This window comes from Engystomops pustulosus, chromosome 8 (genome assembly GCF_040894005.1).
Source record: "Engystomops pustulosus chromosome 8, aEngPut4.maternal, whole genome shotgun sequence".
Taxonomy (NCBI): Eukaryota; Metazoa; Chordata; class Amphibia; order Anura; family Leptodactylidae; genus Engystomops; species Engystomops pustulosus.
In genome coordinates, this window is record NC_092418.1 from 105,193,173 (window position 1) to 105,218,538 (window position 25,366).

Genomic DNA, 25,366 nt, shown 5'->3' on the forward strand with positions numbered 1-25,366 from the left:
ACATCACTACACCCCATATACTACACCTGTAATATACTACATCACTACACCCCATGTACTACAGCTGTAATATACTACATCACTACACCCCATGTACTACACCTGTAATATTCTACATCACTACACCCCATATACTACAGCTGTAATATACTACATCACTACACCCCATATACTACAGCTGTAATATACTACATCACTACACCCCATATACTACACCTGTAATATTCTACATCACTACACCCCATATAATACACCTGTAATATACTACATCACTACACCCCATATACTACAGCTGTAATATACTACATCACTACATCCCATATACTACAGTTGTAATATACTACATCACTACACCCCATATACTACACCTGTAATATACTACATCACTAAACCCCATATACTACACCTGTAATATACTACATCACTCCACCCCATATACTACACCTGTAATATACTACATCACTACACCCCATATACTACACCTGTAATATACTACATCACTACACCCCATATACTACACCTGTAATATACTACATCACTACACCCCATATACTACACTTGTAATATACTACATCACTACACCCCATATACTACACCTGTAATATACTACATCACTACACCCCATATACTACACCTGTAATATACTACATCACTACACCCCATATACTACACCTGTAATATACTACATCACTACACCCCATATACTACAGCTGTAATATTCTACATCACTACACCCCATATACTACAGCTATAATATACTACATCACTACACCCCATATACTACAGCTGTAATATACTACATCACTACACCCCATATACTACAGCTGTAATATACTACATCACTACACCCCATATACTACACCTGTAATATACTACATCACTACACCCCATATACTACACCTGTAATATACTACATCACTACACCCCATATACTACACCTGTAATATACTACATCACTACACCCCATATACTACAGCTGTAATATACTACATCACTACACCCCATATACTACACCTATAATATACTACATCACTACACCCCATATACTACACCTGTAATATACTACATCACTACACCCCATATACTACACCTGTAATATACTACATCACTACACCCCATAGACTACAGCTGTAATATACTACATCACTACACCCCATATACTACAGCTGTAATATACTACATCACTACACCCCATATACTACACCTGTAATATACTACATCACTACACCCCATATACTACAGCTGTAATATACTGCATCACTACACCCCATATACTACACCTATAATATACTACATCACTACACCCCATATACTACACCTGTAATATACTACATCACTACACCCCATATACTACACCTGTAATATACTACATCACTACACCCCATATACTACACCTGTAATATACTACATCACTACACCCCATATACTACACCTGTAATATACTACATCACTACACCCCATATACTACACCTGTAATATACTACATCACTACACCCCATATACTACACCTGTAATATACTACATCACTACACCCCATATACTACACCTGTAATATACTACATCACTACATCCCATATGCTACACCTGTAATATACTACATCACTACACCCCATATACTACACCTGTAATTTACTACATCACTACACCCCATATACTACACCTGTAATATACTACATCACTACACTCCATATACTACACCTGTAATATACTACATCACTACACCCCATATACTACACCTGTAATATACTACATCACTACACTCCATATACTACACCTGTAATATACTACATCACTACACCCCATATACTACACCTGTAATATACTACATCACAACACCCCATATACTACAGCTGTAATATACTACATCACTACACCCCATATACTACACCTGTAATATACTACATCACTACACCCCATATACTACACCTGTAATATACTACATCACTACACCCCATATACTACAGCTATAATATACGACATCACTACACCCCATGTACTACAGCTGTAATATACTACATCACTACACCCCATATACTACACCTGTAATATTCTACATCACTACACCCCATATACTACAGCTGTAATATACTACATCACTACACCCCATGTACTACAGCTGTAATATACTACATCACTACACCCCATATACTACGCCTGTAATATTCTACATCACTACACCCCATATTCTACAGCTGTAATATACTGCATCACTACACCCCATATACTACACCTGTAATATACTACATCACTACACCCCATATACTACACCTGTAATATACTACATCACTACACTCCATATACTACACCTGTAATATACTACATCACTACACCCCATATACTACAGCTGTAATATACTACATCACTACACCCCATATACTACAGCTATAATATACGACATCACTACACCCCATGTACTACAGCTGTAATATACTACATCACTACACCCCATATACTACACCTGTAATATTCTACATCACTACACCCCATATACTACAGCTGTAATATACTACATCACTACACCCCATGTACTACAGCTGTAATATACTACATCACTACACCCCATATACTACGCCTGTAATATTCTACATCACTACACCCCATATACTACAGCTGTAATATACTGCATCACTACACCCCATGTACTACACCTGTAATATTCTACATCACTACACCCCATATACTACACCTGTAATATACTACATCACTACACCCCATATACTACAGCTGTAATATACTACATCACTACACCCCATATACTACACCTGTAATATACTACATCACTACACCCCATATACTCCACCTGTAATGTACTACATCACTACACCTCATATACTACACCTGTAATATACTACATCACTACACCCCATATACTACAGCTGTAATATACTACATCACTACACCCCATATACTACAGCTGTAATATACTACATCACTACACCCCATATACTACAGCTGTAATATACTACATCACTACACCCCATATACTACAGCTGTAATATACTACATCACTACATCCCATATACTACAGCTGTAATATACTACATCACTACACCCCATATACTACACCTGTAATATACTACATCACTACACCCCATATACTACAGCTGTAATATACTACATCACTACACCCCATATACTACACCTGTAATATACTACATCACTACACCCCATATACTACAGCTGTAATATACTACATCACTACACCCCATATACTACAGCTGTAATGTACTACATCACTACACCCCATATACTACACCTGTAATGTACTACATCACTACACCCCATATACTACACCTGTAATGTACTACATCACTACACCCCATATACTACAGCTGTAATATACTACATCACTACACCCCATATACTACACCTGTAATATACTACATCACTACACCCCATATACTACACCTGTAATATACTACATCACTACACCGCATATACTACACCTGTAATATACTACATCACTACACCCCATATACTACAGCTGTAATATACTACATCACTACACCCCATATACTACACCTGTAATATTCTACATCACTACACCCCATATACTACACCTGTAATATACTACATCACTACACCCCATATACTACAGCTGTAACATACTACATCACTACACCCCATATACTACACCTGTAATGTACTACATCACTACACCCCATATACTACAGCTGTTATATACTACATCACTACACCCCATATACTACAGCTGTAACATACTACATCACTACACCCCATATACTCCACCTGTAATGTACTACATCACTACACCCCATATACTACAGCTGTTATATACTACATCACTACACCCCATATACTACACCTGTAATATACTACATCACTACACCCCATATACTACACCTGTAATATACTACATCACTACACCCCATATACTACAGCTGTAATATACTACATCACTACACCCCATATACTACACCTGTAATATACTACATCACTACACCCCATATACTACAGCTGTAATATACTGCATCACTACACCCCATATACTACACCTGTAATATACTACATCACTACACCCCATATACTACAGCTGTAATATACTACATCACTACACCCCATATACTACAGCTGTAATATACTACATCACTACACCCCATATACTACACCTGTAATATACTACATCACTACACCCCATATACTACACCTGTAATATACTACATCACTACACCCCATATACTACAGCTGTAATATACTACATCACTACACCCCATATACTACACCTGTAATATACTACATCACTACACCCCATATACTACACCTGTAATATACTACATCACTACACCCCATATACTACACCTGTAATATGCTACATCACTACACCCCATATACTACAGCTATAATATACGACATCACTACACCCCATGTACTACACCTGTAATATTCTACATCACTACACCCCATATACTACAGCTGTAATATACTACATCACTACACCCCATATACTACACCTGTAATATACTACATCACTACACCCCATATACTACACCTGTAATATACTACATCACTACACTCCATATACTACACCTGTAATATACTACATCACTACACCCCATATACTACAGCTGTAATATACTGCATCACTACACCCCATATACTACACCTATAATATACTACATCACTACACCCCATATACTACACCTGTAATATACTACATCACTACACCCCATATACTACACCTGTAATATACTACATCACTACACCCCATATACTACACCTGTAATATACTACATCACTACACCCCATATACTACACCTGTAATATACTACATCACTACACCCCATATACTACACCTGTAATATACTACATCACTACACCCCATATACTACAGCTGTAATATACTGCATCACTACACCCCATATACTACACCTGTAATATACTACATCACTACACCCCATATACTACAGCTGTAATATACTACATCACTACACCCCATATACTACAGCTGTAATATACTACATCACTACACCCCATATACTACACCTGTAATATACTACATCACTACACCCCATATACTACACCTGTAATATACTACATCACTACACCCCATATACTACAGCTGTAATATACTACATCACTACACCCCATATACTACACCTGTAATATACTACATCACTACACCCCATATACTACACCTGTAATATACTACATCACTACACCCCATATACTACACCTGTAATATGCTACATCACTACACCCCATATACTACAGCTATAATATACGACATCACTACACCCCATGTACTACACCTGTAATATTCTACATCACTACACCCCATATACTACAGCTGTAATATACTACATCACTACACCCCATATACTACACCTGTAATATACTACATCACTACACCCCATATACTACACCTGTAATATACTACATCACTACACCCCATATACTACACCTGTAATATGCTACATCACTACACCCCATATACTACAGCTATAATATACGACATCACTACACCCCATGTACTACACCTGTAATATACTACATCACTACACCCCATGTACTACAGCTGTAATATACTACATCACTACACCCCATATACTACACCTGTAATATTCTACATCACTACACCCCATATACTACAGCTGTAATATACTACATCACTACACCCCATATACTACAGCTGTAATATACTACATCACTACACCCCATATACTACACCTGTAATATTCTACATCACTACACCCCATATACTACACCTGTAATATACTACATCACTACACCCCATGTACTACAGCTGTAATATACTACATCACTACACCCCATATACTACACCTGTAATATACTACATCACTACACCCGATATACTACAGCTGTAATATACTACATCACTACACCCCATATACTACAGCTGTAATATACTACATCACTACACCCCATATACTACACCTGTAATATTCTACATCACTACACCCCATATACTACACCTGTAATATACTACATCACTACACCCCATATACTACAGCTGTAATATACTGCATCACTACACCCCATATACTACACCTATAATATACTACATCACTACACCCCATATACTACACCTGTAATATACTACATCACTACACCCCATATACTACACCTGTAATATACTACATCACTACACCCCATATACTACACCTGTAATATACTACATCACTACACCCCATATACTACACCTGTAATATACTACATCACTACACCCCATATACTACACCTGTAATATACTACATCACTACACCCCATATACTACACCTGTAATATACTACATCACTACACCCCATATACTACACCTGTAATATACTACATCACTACATCCCATATGCTACACCTGTAATATACTACATCACTACACCCCATATACTACACCTGTAATTTACTACATCACTACACCCCATATACTACACCTGTAATATACTACATCACTACACTCCATATACTACACCTGTAATATACTACATCACTACACCCCATATACTACACCTGTAATATACTACATCACTACACTCCATATACTACACCTGTAATATACTACATCACTACACCCCATATACTACACCTGTAATATACTACATCACAACACCCCATATACTACAGCTGTAATATACTACATCACTACACCCCATATACTACACCTGTAATATACTACATCACTACACCCCATATACTACACCTGTAATATACTACATCACTACACCCCATATACTACAGCTATAATATACGACATCACTACACCCCATGTACTACAGCTGTAATATACTACATCACTACACCCCATATACTACACCTGTAATATTCTACATCACTACACCCCATATACTACAGCTGTAATATACTACATCACTACACCCCATGTACTACAGCTGTAATATACTACATCACTACACCCCATATACTACGCCTGTAATATTCTACATCACTACACCCCATATTCTACAGCTGTAATATACTGCATCACTACACCCCATATACTACACCTGTAATATACTACATCACTACACCCCATATACTACACCTGTAATATACTACATCACTACACTCCATATACTACACCTGTAATATACTACATCACTACACCCCATATACTACAGCTGTAATATACTACATCACTACACCCCATATACTACAGCTATAATATACGACATCACTACACCCCATGTACTACAGCTGTAATATACTACATCACTACACCCCATATACTACATCTGTAATATTCTACATCACTACACCCCATATACTACAGCTGTAATATACTACATCACTACACCCCATGTACTACAGCTGTAATATACTACATCACTACACCCCATATACTACGCCTGTAATATTCTACATCACTACACCCCATATACTACAGCTGTAATATACTGCATCACTACACCCCATGTACTACACCTGTAATATTCTACATCACTACACCCCATATACTACACCTGTAATATACTACATCACTACACCCCATATACTACAGCTGTAATATACTACATCACTACACCCCATATACTACACCTGTAATATACTACATCACTACACCCCATATACTCCACCTGTAATGTACTACATCACTACACCTCATATACTACACCTGTAATATACTACATCACTACACCCCATATACTACAGCTGTAATATACTACATCACTACACCCCATATACTACAGCTGTAATATACTACATCACTACACCCCATATACTACAGCTGTAATATACTACATCACTACACCCCATATACTACAGCTGTAATATACTACATCACTACATCCCATATACTACAGCTGTAATATACTACATCACTACACCCCATATACTACACCTGTAATATACTACATCACTACACCCCATATACTACAGCTGTAATATACTACATCACTACACCCCATATACTACACCTGTAATATACTACATCACTACACCCCATATACTACAGCTGTAATATACTACATCACTACACCCCATATACTACAGCTGTAATGTACTACATCACTACACCCCATATACTACACCTGTAATGTACTACATCACTACACCCCATATACTACACCTGTAATGTACTACATCACTACACCCCATATACTACAGCTGTAATATACTACATCACTACACCCCATATACTACACCTGTAATATACTACATCACTACACCCCATATACTACACCTGTAATATACTACATCACTACACCGCATATACTACACCTGTAATATACTACATCACTACACCCCATATACTACAGCTGTAATATACTACATCACTACACCCCATATACTACACCTGTAATATTCTACATCACTACACCCCATATACTACACCTGTAATATACTACATCACTACACCCCATATACTACAGCTGTAACATACTACATCACTACACCCCATATACTACACCTGTAATGTACTACATCACTACACCCCATATACTACAGCTGTTATATACTACATCACTACACCCCATATACTACAGCTGTAACATACTACATCACTACACCCCATATACTCCACCTGTAATGTACTACATCACTACACCCCATATACTACAGCTGTTATATACTACATCACTACACCCCATATACTACACCTGTAATATACTACATCACTACACCCCATATACTACACCTGTAATATACTACATCACTACACCCCATATACTACAGCTGTAATATACTACATCACTACACCCCATATACTACACCTGTAATATACTACATCACTACACCCCATATACTACAGCTGTAATATACTGCATCACTACACCCCATATACTACACCTGTAATATACTACATCACTACACCCCATATACTACAGCTGTAATATACTACATCACTACACCCCATATACTACAGCTGTAATATACTACATCACTACACCCCATATACTACACCTGTAATATACTACATCACTACACCCCATATACTACACCTGTAATATACTACATCACTACACCCCATATACTACAGCTGTAATATACTACATCACTACACCCCATATACTACACCTGTAATATACTACATCACTACACCCCATATACTACACCTGTAATATACTACATCACTACACCCCATATACTACACCTGTAATATGCTACATCACTACACCCCATATACTACAGCTATAATATACGACATCACTACACCCCATGTACTACACCTGTAATATTCTACATCACTACACCCCATATACTACAGCTGTAATATACTACATCACTACACCCCATATACTACACCTGTAATATACTACATCACTACACCCCATATACTACACCTGTAATATACTACATCACTACACTCCATATACTACACCTGTAATATACTACATCACTACACCCCATATACTACAGCTGTAATATACTGCATCACTACACCCCATATACTACACCTATAATATACTACATCACTACACCCCATATACTACACCTGTAATATACTACATCACTACACCCCATATACTACACCTGTAATATACTACATCACTACACCCCATATACTACACCTGTAATATACTACATCACTACACCCCATATACTATACCTGTAATATACTACATCACTACACCCCATATACTACACCTGTAATATACTACATCACTACACCCCATATACTACACCTGTAATATACTACATCACTACACCCCATATACTACACCTGTAATTTACTACATCACTACACCCCATATACTACACCTGTAATATACTACATCACTACACCCCATATACTACACCTGTAATATACTACATCACTACACCCCATATACTACACCTGTAATTTACTACATCACTACACCCCATATACTACACCTGTAATATACTACATCACTACACTCCATATACTACACCTGTAATATACTACATCACTACACCCCATATACTACACCTGTAATATACTACATCACTACACTCCATATACTACACCTGTAATATACTACATCACTACACCCCATATACTACACCTGTAATATACTACATCACTACACCCCATATACTACAGCTGTAATATACTACATCACTACACCCCATATACTACAGCTGTAATATACTACATCACTACACCCCATATACTACACCTGTAATATACTACATCACTACACCCCATATACTACAGCTGTAATATACTACATCACTACACCCCATATACTACAGCTGTAATATACTACATCACTACACCCCATATACTACAGCTGTAATATACTACATCACTACACCCCATATACTACAGCTGTAATATACTACATCACTACACCCCATATACTACAGCTGTAATATACTACATCACTACACCCCATATACTACAGCTGTAATATACTACATCACTACACCCCATATACTACAGCTATAATATACGACATCACTACACCCCATGTACTACAGCTGTAATATACTACATCACTACACCCCATATACTACAGCTGTAATATTCTACATCACTACACCCCATATACTACAGCTGTAATATACTACATCACTACACCCCATGTACTACAGCTGTAATATACTACATCACTACACCCCATATACTACGCCTGTAATATTCTACATCACTACACCCCATATTCTACAGCTGTAATATACTGCATCACTACACCCCATATACTACACCTGTAATATACTACATCACTACACCCCATATACTACAGCTGTAATATTCTACATCACTACACCCCATATACTACAGCTGTAATATACTACATCACTACACCCCATGTACTACAGCTGTAATATACTACATCACTACACCCCATATACTACGCCTGTAATATTCTACATCACTACACCCCATATTCTACAGCTGTAATATACTGCATCACTACACCCCATATACTACACCTGTAATATACTACATCACTACACCCCATATACTACACCTGTAATATACTACATCACTACACTCCATATACTACACCTGTAATATACTACATCACTACACCCCATATACTACAACTGTAATATACTACATCACTACACCCCATATACTACACCTGTAATATACTACATCACTACACCCCATATACTACACCTGTAATATACTACATCACTACACCCCATATACTACAGCTGTAATATACTACATCACTACACCCCATATACTACAGCTGTAATATACTACATCACTACACCCCATATACTACAGCTGTAATATACTACATCACTACACCCCATATACTACAGCTATAATATACGACATCACTACACCCCATGTACTACAGCTGTAATATACTACATCACTACACCCCATATACTACACCTGTAATATTCTACATCACTACACCCCATATACTACAGCTGTAATATACTACATCACTACACCCCATGTACTACAGCTGTAATATACTACATCACTACACCCCATATACTACGCCTGTAATATTCTACATCACTACACCCCATATACTACAGCTGTAATATACTGCATCACTACACCCCATGTACTACACCTGTAATATTCTACATCACTACACCCCATATACTACACCTGTAATATACTACATCACTATACCCCATATACTACAGCTGTAATATACTACATCACTACACCCCATATACTACACCTGTAATATACTACATCACTACACCCCATATACTCCACCTGTAATATACTACATCACTACACCCCATATACTACACCTGTAATATACTACATCACTACACCCCATATACTACAGCTGTAATATACTACATCACTACACCCCATATACTACAGCTGTAATATACTACATCACTACACCCCATATACTACAGCTGTAATATACTACATCACTACACCCCATATACTACAGCTGTAATATACTACATCACTACATCCCATATACTACAGCTGTAATATACTACATCACTACACCCCATATACTACACCTGTAATATACTACATCACTACACCCCATATACTACACCTGTAATATACTACATCACTACACCCCATATACTACACCTGTAATATACTACATCACTACACCCCATATACTACAGCTGTAATATACTACATCACTACACCCCATATACTACAGCTGTAATGTACTACATCACTACACCCCATATACTACACCTGTAATGTACTACATCACTACACCCCATATACTACACCTGTAATATACTACATCACTACACCCCATATACTACAGCTGTAATATACTACATCACTACACCCCATATACTACACCTGTAATATACTACATCACTACACCCCATATACTACAGCTGTAATATACTACATCACTACACCCCATATACTACAGCTGTAATGTACTACATCACTACACCCCATATACTACACCTGTAATGTACTACATCACTACACCCCATATACTACAGCTGTAATATACTACATCACTACACCCCATATACTACACCTGTAATATACTACATCACTACACCCCATATACTACACCTGTAATATACTACATCACTACACCGCATATACTACACCTGTAATATACTACATCACTACACCCCATATACTACAGCTGTAATATACTACATCACTACACCCCATATACTACACCTGTAATATTCTACATCACTACACCCTATATTCTACACCTGTAATATACTACATCACTACACCCCATATACTACAGCTGTAATATACTACATCACTACACCCCATATACTACAGCTGTTATATACTACATCACTACACCCCATATACTACAGCTGTAACATACTACATCACTACACCCCATATACTACACCTGTAATGTACTACATCACTACACCCCATATACTACAGCTGTTATATACTACATCACTACACCCCATATACTACACCTGTAATATACTACATCACTACACCCCATATACTCCACCTGTAATGTACTACATCACTACACCCCATATACTACAGCTGTTATATACTACATCACTACACCCCATATACTACACCTGTAATATACTACATCACTACACCCCATATACTACACCTGTAATATACTACATCACTACACCCCATATACTACAGCTGTAATATACTACATCACTACACCCCATATACTACACCTGTAATATACTACATCACTACACCCCATATACTACAGCTGTAATATACTGCATCACTACACCCCATATACTACACCTGTAATATACTACATCACTACACCCCATATACTACAGCTGTAATATACTACATCACTACACCCCATATACTACAGCTGTAATATACTACATCACTACACCCCATATACTACACCTGTAATATACTACATCACTACACCCCATATACTACACCTGTAATATACTACATCACTACACCCCATATACTACACCTGTAATATGCTACATCACTACACCCCATATACTACAGCTATAATATACGACATCACTACACCCCATGTACTACACCTGTAATATTCTACATCACTACACCCCATATACTACAGCTGTACACCCCATACATAGTATTGTTTTCCAGTAGTAGTATATCACTCTCTCTTGTTGTCTTTGGGGGCCATGGTTCACTAACTGTAATGTCGAGTCTGCTGCTGCTGCTGTATTGGGGTCACTGCAATCCTCTGCTGCCTCCTGCCTGGGGTAGAATTGCTATAACCTGCCCCTGTTCCTGTCGCTGCTTCAAAATAAATCCCGTTAATTTGTATCCCAGCAGGAGTATTATACGCACTTGAAGACCCTGTACACTGTGGGGTATGGGATGTCCCTGAGCTCCCTGACCCTTGCCCTTCTCCTACTCCTATCATTCAGGTGAGTAGAGTAAGTGCCATAGGGTGATGAGATTGTCAGCTCCTGGGGTCAGGATGATGAGAGTGATACATCGCTCTACATTTATCAAAACTAATGCAGTCACTGATATGCAGAGGGCAGCAGATGCCTGAGTGCTGGCGCCCGCTCTTCATACATCTGGCACCCCCCTATTCTCCAGCCACCTCCTGTCCCCCAGCCTCCTCTAGCCTCCCCCTGTTCTCCAACCTCCTCCTTTCCTCCAGCCTCCTCCTGTCCACCAGCCTCCTCCTGTAGCCTCCTGTCCTCCAGCCTCCTCCTGTAGCCCCCTGTCCTCCATGCTCCTCCTGTAGCCTCCTGTCCACCAGCCTCCTCCTGTAGCCTCCTGTCTTCCAGACTCATCCTGTTCTCCAGCCTTCTCTTGTAGCCACCTGTCCTCCAGGCTCCTCCTGTAGCCTCCAGCCTCCTCCTGTCCCCCAGCCTCCTCCTGTCCCCCAGCCACCTCCTGTCCTCCAGCCTCCTCCTGTCCTCCAGCCTCCTCCTGTCCTCCAGCCACCTCCTGTCCTTTAGCCTCCTCCAACCTCCTCCTGTAGCCTCCAGCCTCCTTCTGTCCTCATGTCCTTTAGCCTCCTCCTGTCCTCTAGCCTCTTCACTTCCTCAAGCCTCCTCCTGCCCTCTAGCCTTCTCCTATCCTCTAGTCTTCCCCTGTCCTCCAGCCTCCTCCTGTAGCCTCCTGTCCTCCAGCCTTCTCCTGTCCTATAGCCCCCTCCTGTCCTTTAGCCTCCTCCTGTAGTCTCCTGTCATCCAGCCTCCTCCTGTGGCCCCTGTCCTCCAGCCTCCTCTAGCCTCTTCACTTCATCAAGCCTCCTCCTGCCCGCTAGCCTCCTCCTGTCCTCTAACCTCCTCCTGTAGTCTCCTGTCCTCCAGCCTCCTCCTGTGGCCCCTGTCCTCCAGCCTCCTCCAGTAGTCCCCTGACCTTCAGCCTCCTCCTATCCTCCAGCTTCCGGGGTCAACATAATGGGAGTGATACATTTTGTTTAATGGGAAATTACATTGTGTGCTCCCGGGGTCAGGGATGATGGGAGTGATGTCATCTATGATGGTTTTTATAACATACTGTAAATAGAGACAAGAGGAATTATGGGGCCACTACTTTTTAGCCATTCAGGGGGTCACGCCACTTGTATCTTGACCAGACATAGTGTGAAAAATGTGTAAAAATGTAGGTGGTTTTCTGCCATGTGAGATGCATCATGTACTGTGACCACATCTCCAAAAGAAAGAAAAAAATAGCGCCAAATGCCATAAAAAAATCCACTTCCTATTTCACCTCTTCTTAAATATATACGTCCACAGCCATAAGGGGTAGGAGCTGGGGGAATCAGGACCACCCGGAGCAGCAACTCCAGTCTGTTGCTCCCAGTGGTCCCGGATCCCCCTGCTCCTTCCCCTTATATTTTTCATTTCTTTTGGCGATCAATATGATGGTTTTGTTCTTGCCCCTGGTGCAGGCGGTTGCGCTGTACACGGAATTACATCCATATGAACCTGTTCTGCTCCTTTATCCTGCGTGCTCTCTCCATCTTCATCAAGGACGCAGTGCTCTTCTCTGTAGATGACATCAACCACTGCAGCGTCTACCTGGTAAGATGATCCCTCTTGTATAGCTGTACAGGGCCACCACTACGAATTTCAGGCCCCTGACTGGCAAATTTTGTGAGAACCCCCAACACACATTAGTTCCTGTCTTAATCTACTAAACCACAGCTGCACTGTATATATCCGGTCTCTATCACTATATACATCATAAATCCCAACCATCCCGGATTCGACAGAATAGTTGCAGTTTAATTCAGGGTTGTCCTGTCGTCCCGGATGGTTGGGCATTTGTCCCAGTTTGCCCAACTGTGTCCTGCACGTCTCCGCTGCATCCTGCCAAGAGTCACATGCAACATCCCCCCACTGTGGCCTAGCCTTTTCGTGGCTGGAGGATGCAGTGGTTGGCTAGCGCACCCTAGTGCACTTTGGTGGTCACGCGGCCTGGTGTCAGGAGTGGATGCTTCGTCCACAGTCTGGCAACTCTCCAGCAGGTGGATGGTACAAGAAACTGGAGGGAGAGGCTGACACAGTAGGTCAACCACAGAGTGTAGATAGGGATCCTTGTTGATGGTGAGGGGGCGCTCTTGATGGTATACAGCCTGATGCAGGGATCACTCAGATGCAACATTGGTAAAGCACATAACTTACCATTCTTAACTTCAGCAAATGGATAGAGATGGCTGGTGGGATCTGGTTCCTCAGGAAGATTCTCACAGCCAAGTATGGTGGCTTCAGGCTGGGTAGATAATCGGCTGCTTCAGCAGCAAGGTAGGGCAGACCCGTAAGGGTGGAGGTCTTCTTGGGGCCTGGTGTGTCGGGGCAGCGAGCCTTAGAAACTTGTGCTTCTCAGGGAACTCTTCTGGACTGACCTCTGTAGCCAAAGACCTTCATGACTGACCTGAAACTTTCCACCTCACAAGGGGAGTTTATAAAACCCCTTGTGGCTGTAAAGCTCGCTATCCAACCAGCCTTCTCCTGGAATTACAATTGTAATAACACATCTCAGGCAGAGGATTATCAGCTGCATTACCATTATCCACCACTTGAGACCCTCAGTTTTGTTGATAAGGCTTTAGTTTGGCAACACCTGAGTTCCTCCTTGCATTGGCAGAGATGTTGCACACAGAGGAGATGTACAGGACACAGCTGGTACCTGCCACCCTCAGTGCTCTGTTTCTCATGTACAGATGTACATAGTAAACATGTAGATAGTAAACGTAAAGTGGCAAGTGGTGACCCTCTAGTACAGTATATGAGCATCGGTAACATACCTCATAATGCATGTTAGAGGTGGTCTTGGAACATTATGGTGGTCTTATAAACCTTATCAAGGTTGAGGATTTCTCCCAGTATCTTTGGAGTCTGGGGTGGTTTCACATTAAGTTAATGAGGTCTGCATAGGCCACATCACGTCTGGAACATCTATTATCTGTCCTACACTTCATCTTCATCCGGAGCAAAGTACACCCTGTGGAAGAGGTAAAGATTAGGAGACAGGGCAGGGGAGATGCTGCAGGGGACACAGTATGGAGGGGAGCTACTGCAGGGGACACAGTATAGAGGGCGGCTGCTGTGGAGCCGCTGTAGGGGACATAGTATGGAGGGGAGCTACTGCAGGGGACACAGTGAGAAGGAAAGCCTCTGCAGGGGATACAGTATGGAGGGGAGCTGCTGTGGAGCCGCTGTAGGGGACATAGTATGGAGGGGAGCTACTGCAGGGGACAAAGTATGGAGGGGAGCTGCTGCAAGGGGCACAGTATGAGGGGAGATGCTGCAGGGGATACAGTATGGAGGGGAGCTGCTGCAAGGGACACAGTATGAGGGATGACGCTGCAGGGGATACAGTATGGAGGGAAGCTGCTGCAGGGGGCACAGTATGGGGGGGGGGGGGGAGCCGCTGCAGAGGACACAGTAAGAAGGGGAGCTGCTGCAGGGGACACAGTATGGAGGGGGGCTGTGCAGGGGGCACAGTGTGAAGGGGAGCCGCTACAGGTGGCACTGTATGGAGGGGAACCTCTGCAGGGGGCACATAATGAGGGGGAGCCACTGCAGGGGGTCACAGTATGAAAGGGAGCCGCTGCGGGGGATACAGTTTGGAGGGGAGCCACTGCAGGGGGCACAGTATGGAGGGGAGTCGCTGTAGGGGGCACAGTATGGAGGGGAGCTGCTGCAGGGGGCACAGTGTGGAGGGGAGCCACTGCAGGTGGCACAGTGTGGAGGGGAGCCGCTGCAGGGGGCACAGTATGGAGGGGAGCCGCTGCAGGGGGCACAGTATGGAGGGGAGCCACTGCAGGGGGAACGGTATGGAGGGGAGCTGCTGTAGGGGGCACAGTATGGAGGGGAGCTGCTGCAGAAGAGCACAGTGTGGAGGGGAGCCACTGCAGGGGGCAAAGTGTGGAGGGGAGCCACTGTAGGGGGCACAGTATGGAGGGGAGCCGCTGCAGGGGGCACAGTATGGAGGGGAGCCACTGCAGGGGGAACAGTATGGAGGGGAGCCATTGCATGGGGCATAGTAACACATACAGCACATATAACAGATATAACACATATATAACATATATAACAATTTTTCCGGTCGTTTTTGCGCCTGTTTTGTGACTAACGACCAAACTAAAAACAATAACTACGTTTTCCTCATTTATCCTACCAATCCAGATGTTTTGCTGCACCTAATATTCATTCATCATTAGCAACTTGTTCATTTAGGCGATTTTAAGGTGCTAAAACACTCCAGTCTGAAGTTGCCGTAAACTGAGAAGCAGCACTGAGCTCTTGTGCTGAGCTCCTTATTCCCAGCAGCAGAGCTCAGCAGACGCCCCCGGCTCCACAGACGCTATAGACACCACCTGCAGCCTCTGTTTACAGTTCATAACCTTCTATTTACAAACATTCTTCAGAAGCAGCAGCTCAGAGCAGGACAGAAGAGAAGTGTGTGTGGGCTGCAGACACAATAGAGAAGTGTCCCATGTAGCAGGATAGAAGAGAAGTGAGTGGGAGCTGCAGTCAGGGAAGAGAAGTGTCCCCGTGTAGCAGGATAGAAGAGAAGTAAGTGGGAGCTGCAAATGGGACAGAGAAGTGTTCCGTGTAGCAGGATAAAAGAGAAGTGTGTGGGGGCTGCAGACAGTACAGAGAAGTGTCCCCCTGTAGGCGGATAGAAGAGAGGTGAGTGAGATCTGCAGACAGGACAGAGAACTGTCTGAGTTTAGAAGGATAGAAGAAGGGGGGGCGTGGCCTGATGCCGAACTAGGAGGACGTGCGCCGCGGAGCTCCCGGGACCCGGCACCCTATCACCCTTCCCAGGCAGCCATCCTCCACCTGTACCCCCTCCATCCTGCTCCCCGGTGCCGCGGGTACCTGCCTCAACACTCCGGTGCCGGTATCGCGGAGGTCTCCGGCTCCGCGCGGCCCCCCCGCACTCCAGCTCCTGCAGCTCCCACGTGCCCAGCGCGGCGGCGGGACCGTAGCCGCCCGACATCGCGGCTGCACACCGGAGCGGTGAGGGAAACCCCCCCCCGCCTCGGGACATACGGAGCCGCTGACCCACTTGTAGGATCGCGGCAGCGCTCCAGTCACCCCTGCAGCCTGCCGGAGGCGACATGCTACTGGACTCCCCTGCGCTGCCTGAGGCCTAGGCGCGCAGGGTTAACCTCTCCCTTGCCGGACTGCAGCCAGGAATAAGGTAGGGAAGTAATTCCCCTGCTGCTGCCCACTTCTCACCTGGGGACCCCAAGCTGTGCAGCCCACCATACTCCCAGTGACCCCCTGCCCGGGTTCTGTTTTATATTAACCCTTGCAGTGCCGCTGCAATTCCCCACGTGGGCCCTGATTCTATTTCTGCTAATTATTGGACGCTAGGCTCCTCGATTGTTTATCACTGGCCCCCTCTGCCCAGACGCCATGGGTAACCGGAGGAGAACGGCTAAAATGCTCAAAACAGCGTCCGGGGTGTCTGCGCCTCCATCGGATGATGAATCCGTCCATGAAGATCCGCCATTCCAGTCCCTGGAACCCCTGGACGCGCAGGATTGCTCAACATCCCAAGCCGTTCTAGCACAGATTCAGTCGAACGCTGCCAAAAAGTTGGGGAGATTCTCCCGCACACAGCCCTGCTCTCCTCAGGGGTCCCCAAACTCCTCTCCCTCCCTCTTTGAAGGCTCCCAGAGCCCGCCACAGCTTGTAAGCTATGAAGAGGGCGCTGATCCACCTGACGTGGCCACTGAGCTGGACCGCAAATTTGCAGAGGTGCTGGCGGCCATTAACGGATGCCAATCCAAACTGGTCACCAAGGTGGATGAGCTGCGACAGGACTTTGTTCTTTTAAGACACGATGTCCATAAAGCTAAAGAGCGAATCACCGAAACTGAGCGCAGAATATCTGAGGTGGAAGATGTCCAGAGGCCTATGCCGACACAGATAAGAGAGCTTCAGCGCCAAATGTCTGCATCCATCGACAGAGCGGACGACCTTGAAAACCGCCTGCGACGGAACAACGTCAGAGTGGTTGGCCTCCCTGAAAAAGTAGAAGGGTCTGACCCTGTATCCTTTTTTGAAAATTGGCTCAAAAATTTGCTTCCTGCAGATACCTTCTCCCCGTTCTTCACAGTGGAAAGGGCCCATCGTGTGCCATCCCGCCCTGGCCCTCCAGGGGGCAATCCAAGACCCTTCCTGGCCCGGCTGCTGCACTTTAGGGACAGGGACTCTATCCTCAGGGCTGTCCGTACCAAGGGAGAAATCCTCTATGCCAACAGCAGAGTGTCCTTCTACCCTGATTTCTCTGCATCCGTCAGGAAACAACGCGCACAATTCACTGAGGTCCGTGCCCGTCTCCGTGACAAGGGGTATAAATACTCCATGATGTATCCTTCCAAGCTCCGAATTGTGGACGGACAGAAGACTCGATTCTTCACCTGCCCAACCGAAGCACTTCACTGGGCTGATGCAGCTCCACGGGCTCCCGCTGCAAGGCCCGCACCTCCTGAGTGACTGGACTCATATATCCTTTTATCTGATGAGCTATGACATTGCTGGACTTAGTCCTGTATTGATGCTTAGGGGTCCTAAATCATTGCTCTAATTTTCTAATATTGCTTTACATTGGGGCGCACGCCTCGTATATGGTGCCCCATAACTGATGTGCTATCTCTTTTGGTCAATTTGGCCTGTGCGCCACATATGGCACTTATTTCTCTTTCCCCTCCCCTTCCCCTTCTTTGTACCTACTCCCCCCCCTCCCCTATCCTCTTACCGCTCCCCTCTACATATTACTCTTCCCTTATCCCCTCCTTTGCTCTCTTTAAACATGGCTGCCTAAATACCTCCTGTTTATATATACTCTGAGGGTTAGGGGTCCCGGGACAAATGGTGTAAGTTTGTCTTGAGTTAGGGACCACTGTTCTATTCTTTGATTGTTATTGGGTATAGGTCTGCACTACTGCTGTTAGGGTGTTAGACAGGGGGTTTATATTCTTGGGATTGTTAGTTCAGTTCTGTTATATTTGTTATGCTCACTGTTGTCTGTCTGTCTATGTCTCTGTGGTATGAAAGGATGAATGCTTGGTTGCTCACGTCTCCTTCCCCACACCCCTTTCCCTTCCGCTAAGATGTCTTCACTTAGGGTAATGAGTTGGAACGTGAGGGGACTCAACTCCAAATTCAAGAGGGCTCTGATGTTAGATGTCATTAAGCGTCAGGCCCCTCACATTGTATGTATCCAAGAGACACACCTTACGGGTCAGAAGGTCCTCTCTCTGAAGCGGGCCTGGGTGGCTAGAGGTTATCATTCCTCCTACTCTGTCTACGCCAGGGGAGTATCCATACTCATATCCAAAGCGCTTCCCATAGAGGTCATACAGGTAGCACCGGATCACTTTGGCCGGTACGTGGTCATACATTGTGCCTTGTGGGGCTTTACTTTCACTATAGTGTCGGTCTATGTCCCACCTCCCTTTGATCCAGCTGTATTGCACCTAATCTCCAGTAAACTTGCTTCTATGCCTCCTAGTCCGATCCTCTGCATTGGTGACTTCAATGCAGTCCCTAATCCCTCCCTGGATCGCACAAGCGGCCTAGACACAGGCTCGGTCCGTCTGAATGAGTGGCTCACTTCTCTAGACCTCGCCGATGTTTGGCGTAGTAAACATCCTCAAGAGAGAGAATATTCATTCTATTCCTCTGTGCACAAGAGCTTCTCTCGGATTGATCTGGCCTTTGTCTCCCCTGATATGATGCAGCACGTTGATCAAGTATCCTATTGCCCGCGCAGTGCATCTGACCACTCCGCCTTGCTTATCAATCTCCTTATAGGCCCCCCCAGCGACTCCCGCTTATGGCGCCTGCACCCGGCTTGGCTCCTGTCTCCTGCGGTCCAGAGTACTGTTAGGGCAGCGCACAGCGAGTTCTGGGATGTACACTCAACCCATCCTGATCCTCTTCTAGTCTGGGACTCGTACAAGTCCTCGGTGCGGGGAGCATTCATGTCGGGTGTAGCTGGCCATAGGAAGTTATTAAATGCGCAGGAGGAGAGGCTGACGGCCACACTGGTGACCGCAGAAAAGGATTACCTAGAGAAACCTACTCCGGGTAATAAAAAGACTTGGGCTCAGGCGCAGAGGAACCATCTAGCTGTAGTGAAGGAGCGCACCAGCAAGCGCCTGCAAGCCAGGGAAGCGTCCATCTTTGAATTCGGAGATAAAAATGGGAAGCTGCTTGCATATCTCTCGCGGGCTGAACGTCCGTGTGCATCCGTTCCATCTATCCTTGACAGTAGCGGAGCCTTGAACACAGAACCCCGGGCCATAAACATGGTTTTTCACGAATTCTACTCTTCTCTTTACAGCTCCAGATTGTCCGCCTCTTCCGTCGAGATTTCCAGATTCCTTGACAGTCTTCCACTTTGGAGGCTCACACCGGCACAGTCATTGGAGCTTGATGCCCCGCTCTCGGCGGAGGAGGTGGAACTGGCCATCCAATCGTTGCCCCCCGGTAAGACACCTGGACTTGATGGGCTGGGAGGTGAGTGGTATAGGGATAACTGTGAGACTCTGGTCCCCCATCTCCTTAGCCTGTACTCCGATGCGCTCGACAGCGGTTCCCTCCCTGATTCTATGCGAGAGGCCCTTATTGTAGTTCTTCCCAAGCCTGGTAAGGACCCTCTGCATCCCGACTCATACCGTCCAATTTCCCTCCTAAACTCAGATGTCAAAATACTAGCAAAAATTCTGGCAACAAGGCTTAATAAAGTAATATTATCCTTGGTTCACCCAGACCAGACAGGCTTTATGCCAGGGAGGGGAACTGACATAAATATTCAAAGACTACACCTGAATGTAGCAGAGGCAGAGAAGTCTTCAGACCCTGGGTTTATATTATCCTTAGATAATTGCAAGGCGTTTGATTCTGTGGAGTGGCCCTATTTGTGGACCCTCCTGCCCAGGCTGGGTATTGGCCCTCGCTTCACAGCACTGGTTAGGTTATTGTATAATGACCCTAGGGCTAGGGTAAGGACCAATCTTAATATCTCACCTACTCTCCCTATGGCCAGGGGCACTAGACAGGGTTGCCCACTATCTCCCCTCCTCTTCGCGCTTGCCATTGAACCCCTTGCTGTGGCGATCCGTCACTCTGATAGCATTAAGGGCATTGCTAGAGGTTCTATCATTGAAAAGGTATCTCTCTATGCTGATGATACACTTGTATACCTTGGGGATGTGGGCCCCTCTCTGGAATCCCTTCTGTCCTTGATAGAATGCTATGGGGGGTTCTCAGGTCTCCGGGTTAACTGGGACAAATCGGCCCTCTTTCCCTTATCAGATATAGGGGTACGCGCCCTTCCCGTCCCAGTCCAGGTGGTGTCCACCTTTAAATATCTGGGAGTCCAGGTGTCACGCAAGGTTCAGGCATATACAGAATTAAACATCACACCCCTGATAGCTGCAACGGAATCGCGCCTAAAAGCCTGGTCCACTCTCCCCTTGTCCCTATACGGGCGTATTAATATATTCAAAATGATCTTCCTCCCCAAATTTCTATACCTTTTTCATGCTTGTCCTATACTGCTTCCTAAGAGTCTGTTCAAACGCTTGGACGGCATTCTCAGGTCCTTCTACTGGCAGAGTAGCGCCCCGCGATTCAGTTTAGCGCTGCTTCAGGCTCCCAAGTCTAGGGGTGGACTGGCTGCCCCGGATCTGTATCTTTATTACCTGGCTTCCCAGCTAGTATATGCCCAGTGGTGGATAGATATAGACATGGGTAATGCAGCTACTGCATTGGCTGGTGCCCTAGTAGGTTCCTACGAGGCCCTTACAAACTTGCTGTACAGGTATAAGTCCCCATCTGATACCCCACTCCCCCTACGTACGGTAGCGGTGTGCTGGCGTAGGGCACAATCCCTGGTAGAACCGAGCAGCTCTCCCCCTCTCTCGCCTAGGACTCCATTGTGGCTCAATCCGTGGCTCTCTCACTTCCTCTCCCTCCCAGGCTGGACAATGTGGGGGGCAGCGGGGGTGAAATTTGTAGGCCAGCTCTTATCCCCGGAAGCAGAGTTACTCAGCTTTAACGAGATAAGGGAGAGACATACTGTACCCAATACGGCCAGCTTCCACTACACGCAACTGCGACACGCATTCAAAGCCCAATTCGGCTCCTTCAGCCTGACAGTGAAATTCTCCAAACTAGAGACTCTGATGAGTACCCCGGACCTCCCTAAGCCACTCACTCAGTGCTATGCTCTCCTACAAGAGCAAAAGTCCAGACCGTTTGATAGAGCCTGTGAACGCTGGAGACAGGATATCCCTGACCTGTCAGATGATGACTGGAGGGAGGTCGAACTGTCCTACTTCACATCTGTAGTGAGTGCGAGGGACTTCCTGATCCAATCTAAATTCCTTCATCGAGTATACTTCACCCCTGCTAGACTATTCCGCATGGGAGCAATGCCCAATGATCTTTGCTTTCGCTGTCAGGCTGAAGTCGGATCCTTCCTGCATTGTGTCTGGTCCTGCCCTAGGGTCCATGTCTTCTGGTCCGAAGTGCTGGAGTTCCTAAATGTACACTTTGATTTCCCACGATTACTGTCTCCCTCTGTGTGTCTCCTCGGTATCATAAATGAAGTCATCAATGGCCACTATGACAAAATCTTCTTTAGGTTTGTATTATACTACGCCCGAAAAGTGGTGGTGATGACCTGGAAGGACCAGGAGCCCCCTCCATTAAAAAGATGGATATTACTTATTAACAGCGTCATTCCCCACTACCGGTCCCTGTATGTCAACAGGAAGTGTCCCCAGAAGTTTGACCGCATCTGGTCCAGATGGTGCGAGACTCCCCATACAGCCTTATAATCACATGTGATATATACTCCTCTCCATGATGAAGGAGACTGAGCGTGCTGGTGTGTGTGTGTGTGTGTGTGTGACTCCCCATACTGCCTTATAATCACATGTGATATATACTCCTCTCCATGATGACGGAGACTGAGCGTGCTGGTGTGTGTGTGTGTGTGTGTGACTGATTGTCCCTGTGTCAATAGTTATTTGTGTTGTATCAAGATGTCTGGTTACAATATCTGCTGTCACTTATCGCGGTATATCCCTTAGTTAATATTGGAACGCAATAAGATCCTGTTCATTACCACGGATGCTATTCAATAATTCTGTATTGTGGGGAAGAAAGTATGTAACAGACAATCTTGTTCTTTGGTTTGTTTATTGCAATTGTTAAAAAAAAAATTTTCCAAAAAAATTTGCAAAAATAAATACTTTAAAAAAAAAAAGAAGGATAGAAGAAAAGTGTGTGGGAGCTGCAGATAGGACAGAGAAGTGTCCCATGTAGCAGGATAGAGAAGCTGTGTGGGAACTGCAGACAGGACAGAGAAGTGTCCCATGTAGCAGGATAGAGAAGCTGTGTGGGAACTGCAGACAGGACAGAGAAGTGTCCAGTGTAGCAGGATAGAGAAGATGTGTGGGAACTGCAGACAGGACAGAGAAGTGTCCCATGTAGCAGGATAGAGAAGGTGTGTGGGAACTGCAGACAGGACAGAGAAGTGTCCCGTATAGCAGGATGACCACACTGGTGTCTGAGGAGGATACTGGCCAGAATTATAGGGGGCAGC

At 44.3% G+C, this 25,366-nt stretch overlaps 1 protein-coding gene across 3 annotated transcripts in view; it reads left to right on the forward strand.

Annotated features, from left to right (window-relative positions):
• Positions 1–25,366, forward strand: part of SCTR (secretin receptor) — a 63,556-nt gene that overhangs the window by 21,985 nt on the left and 16,205 nt on the right. For 2 of the 3 annotated variants that reach the window (XM_072122163.1, XM_072122165.1), the window contains exons 5-6: positions 13,586–13,683; positions 15,171–15,303. In XM_072122163.1, the coding sequence (XP_071978264.1) occupies positions 13,586–13,683; positions 15,171–15,303 (231 nt within the window). The remainder of the gene's footprint in view (positions 1–13,585; positions 13,684–15,170; positions 15,304–25,366) is intronic. The other variant, XM_072122164.1, reaches the window with a different exon arrangement.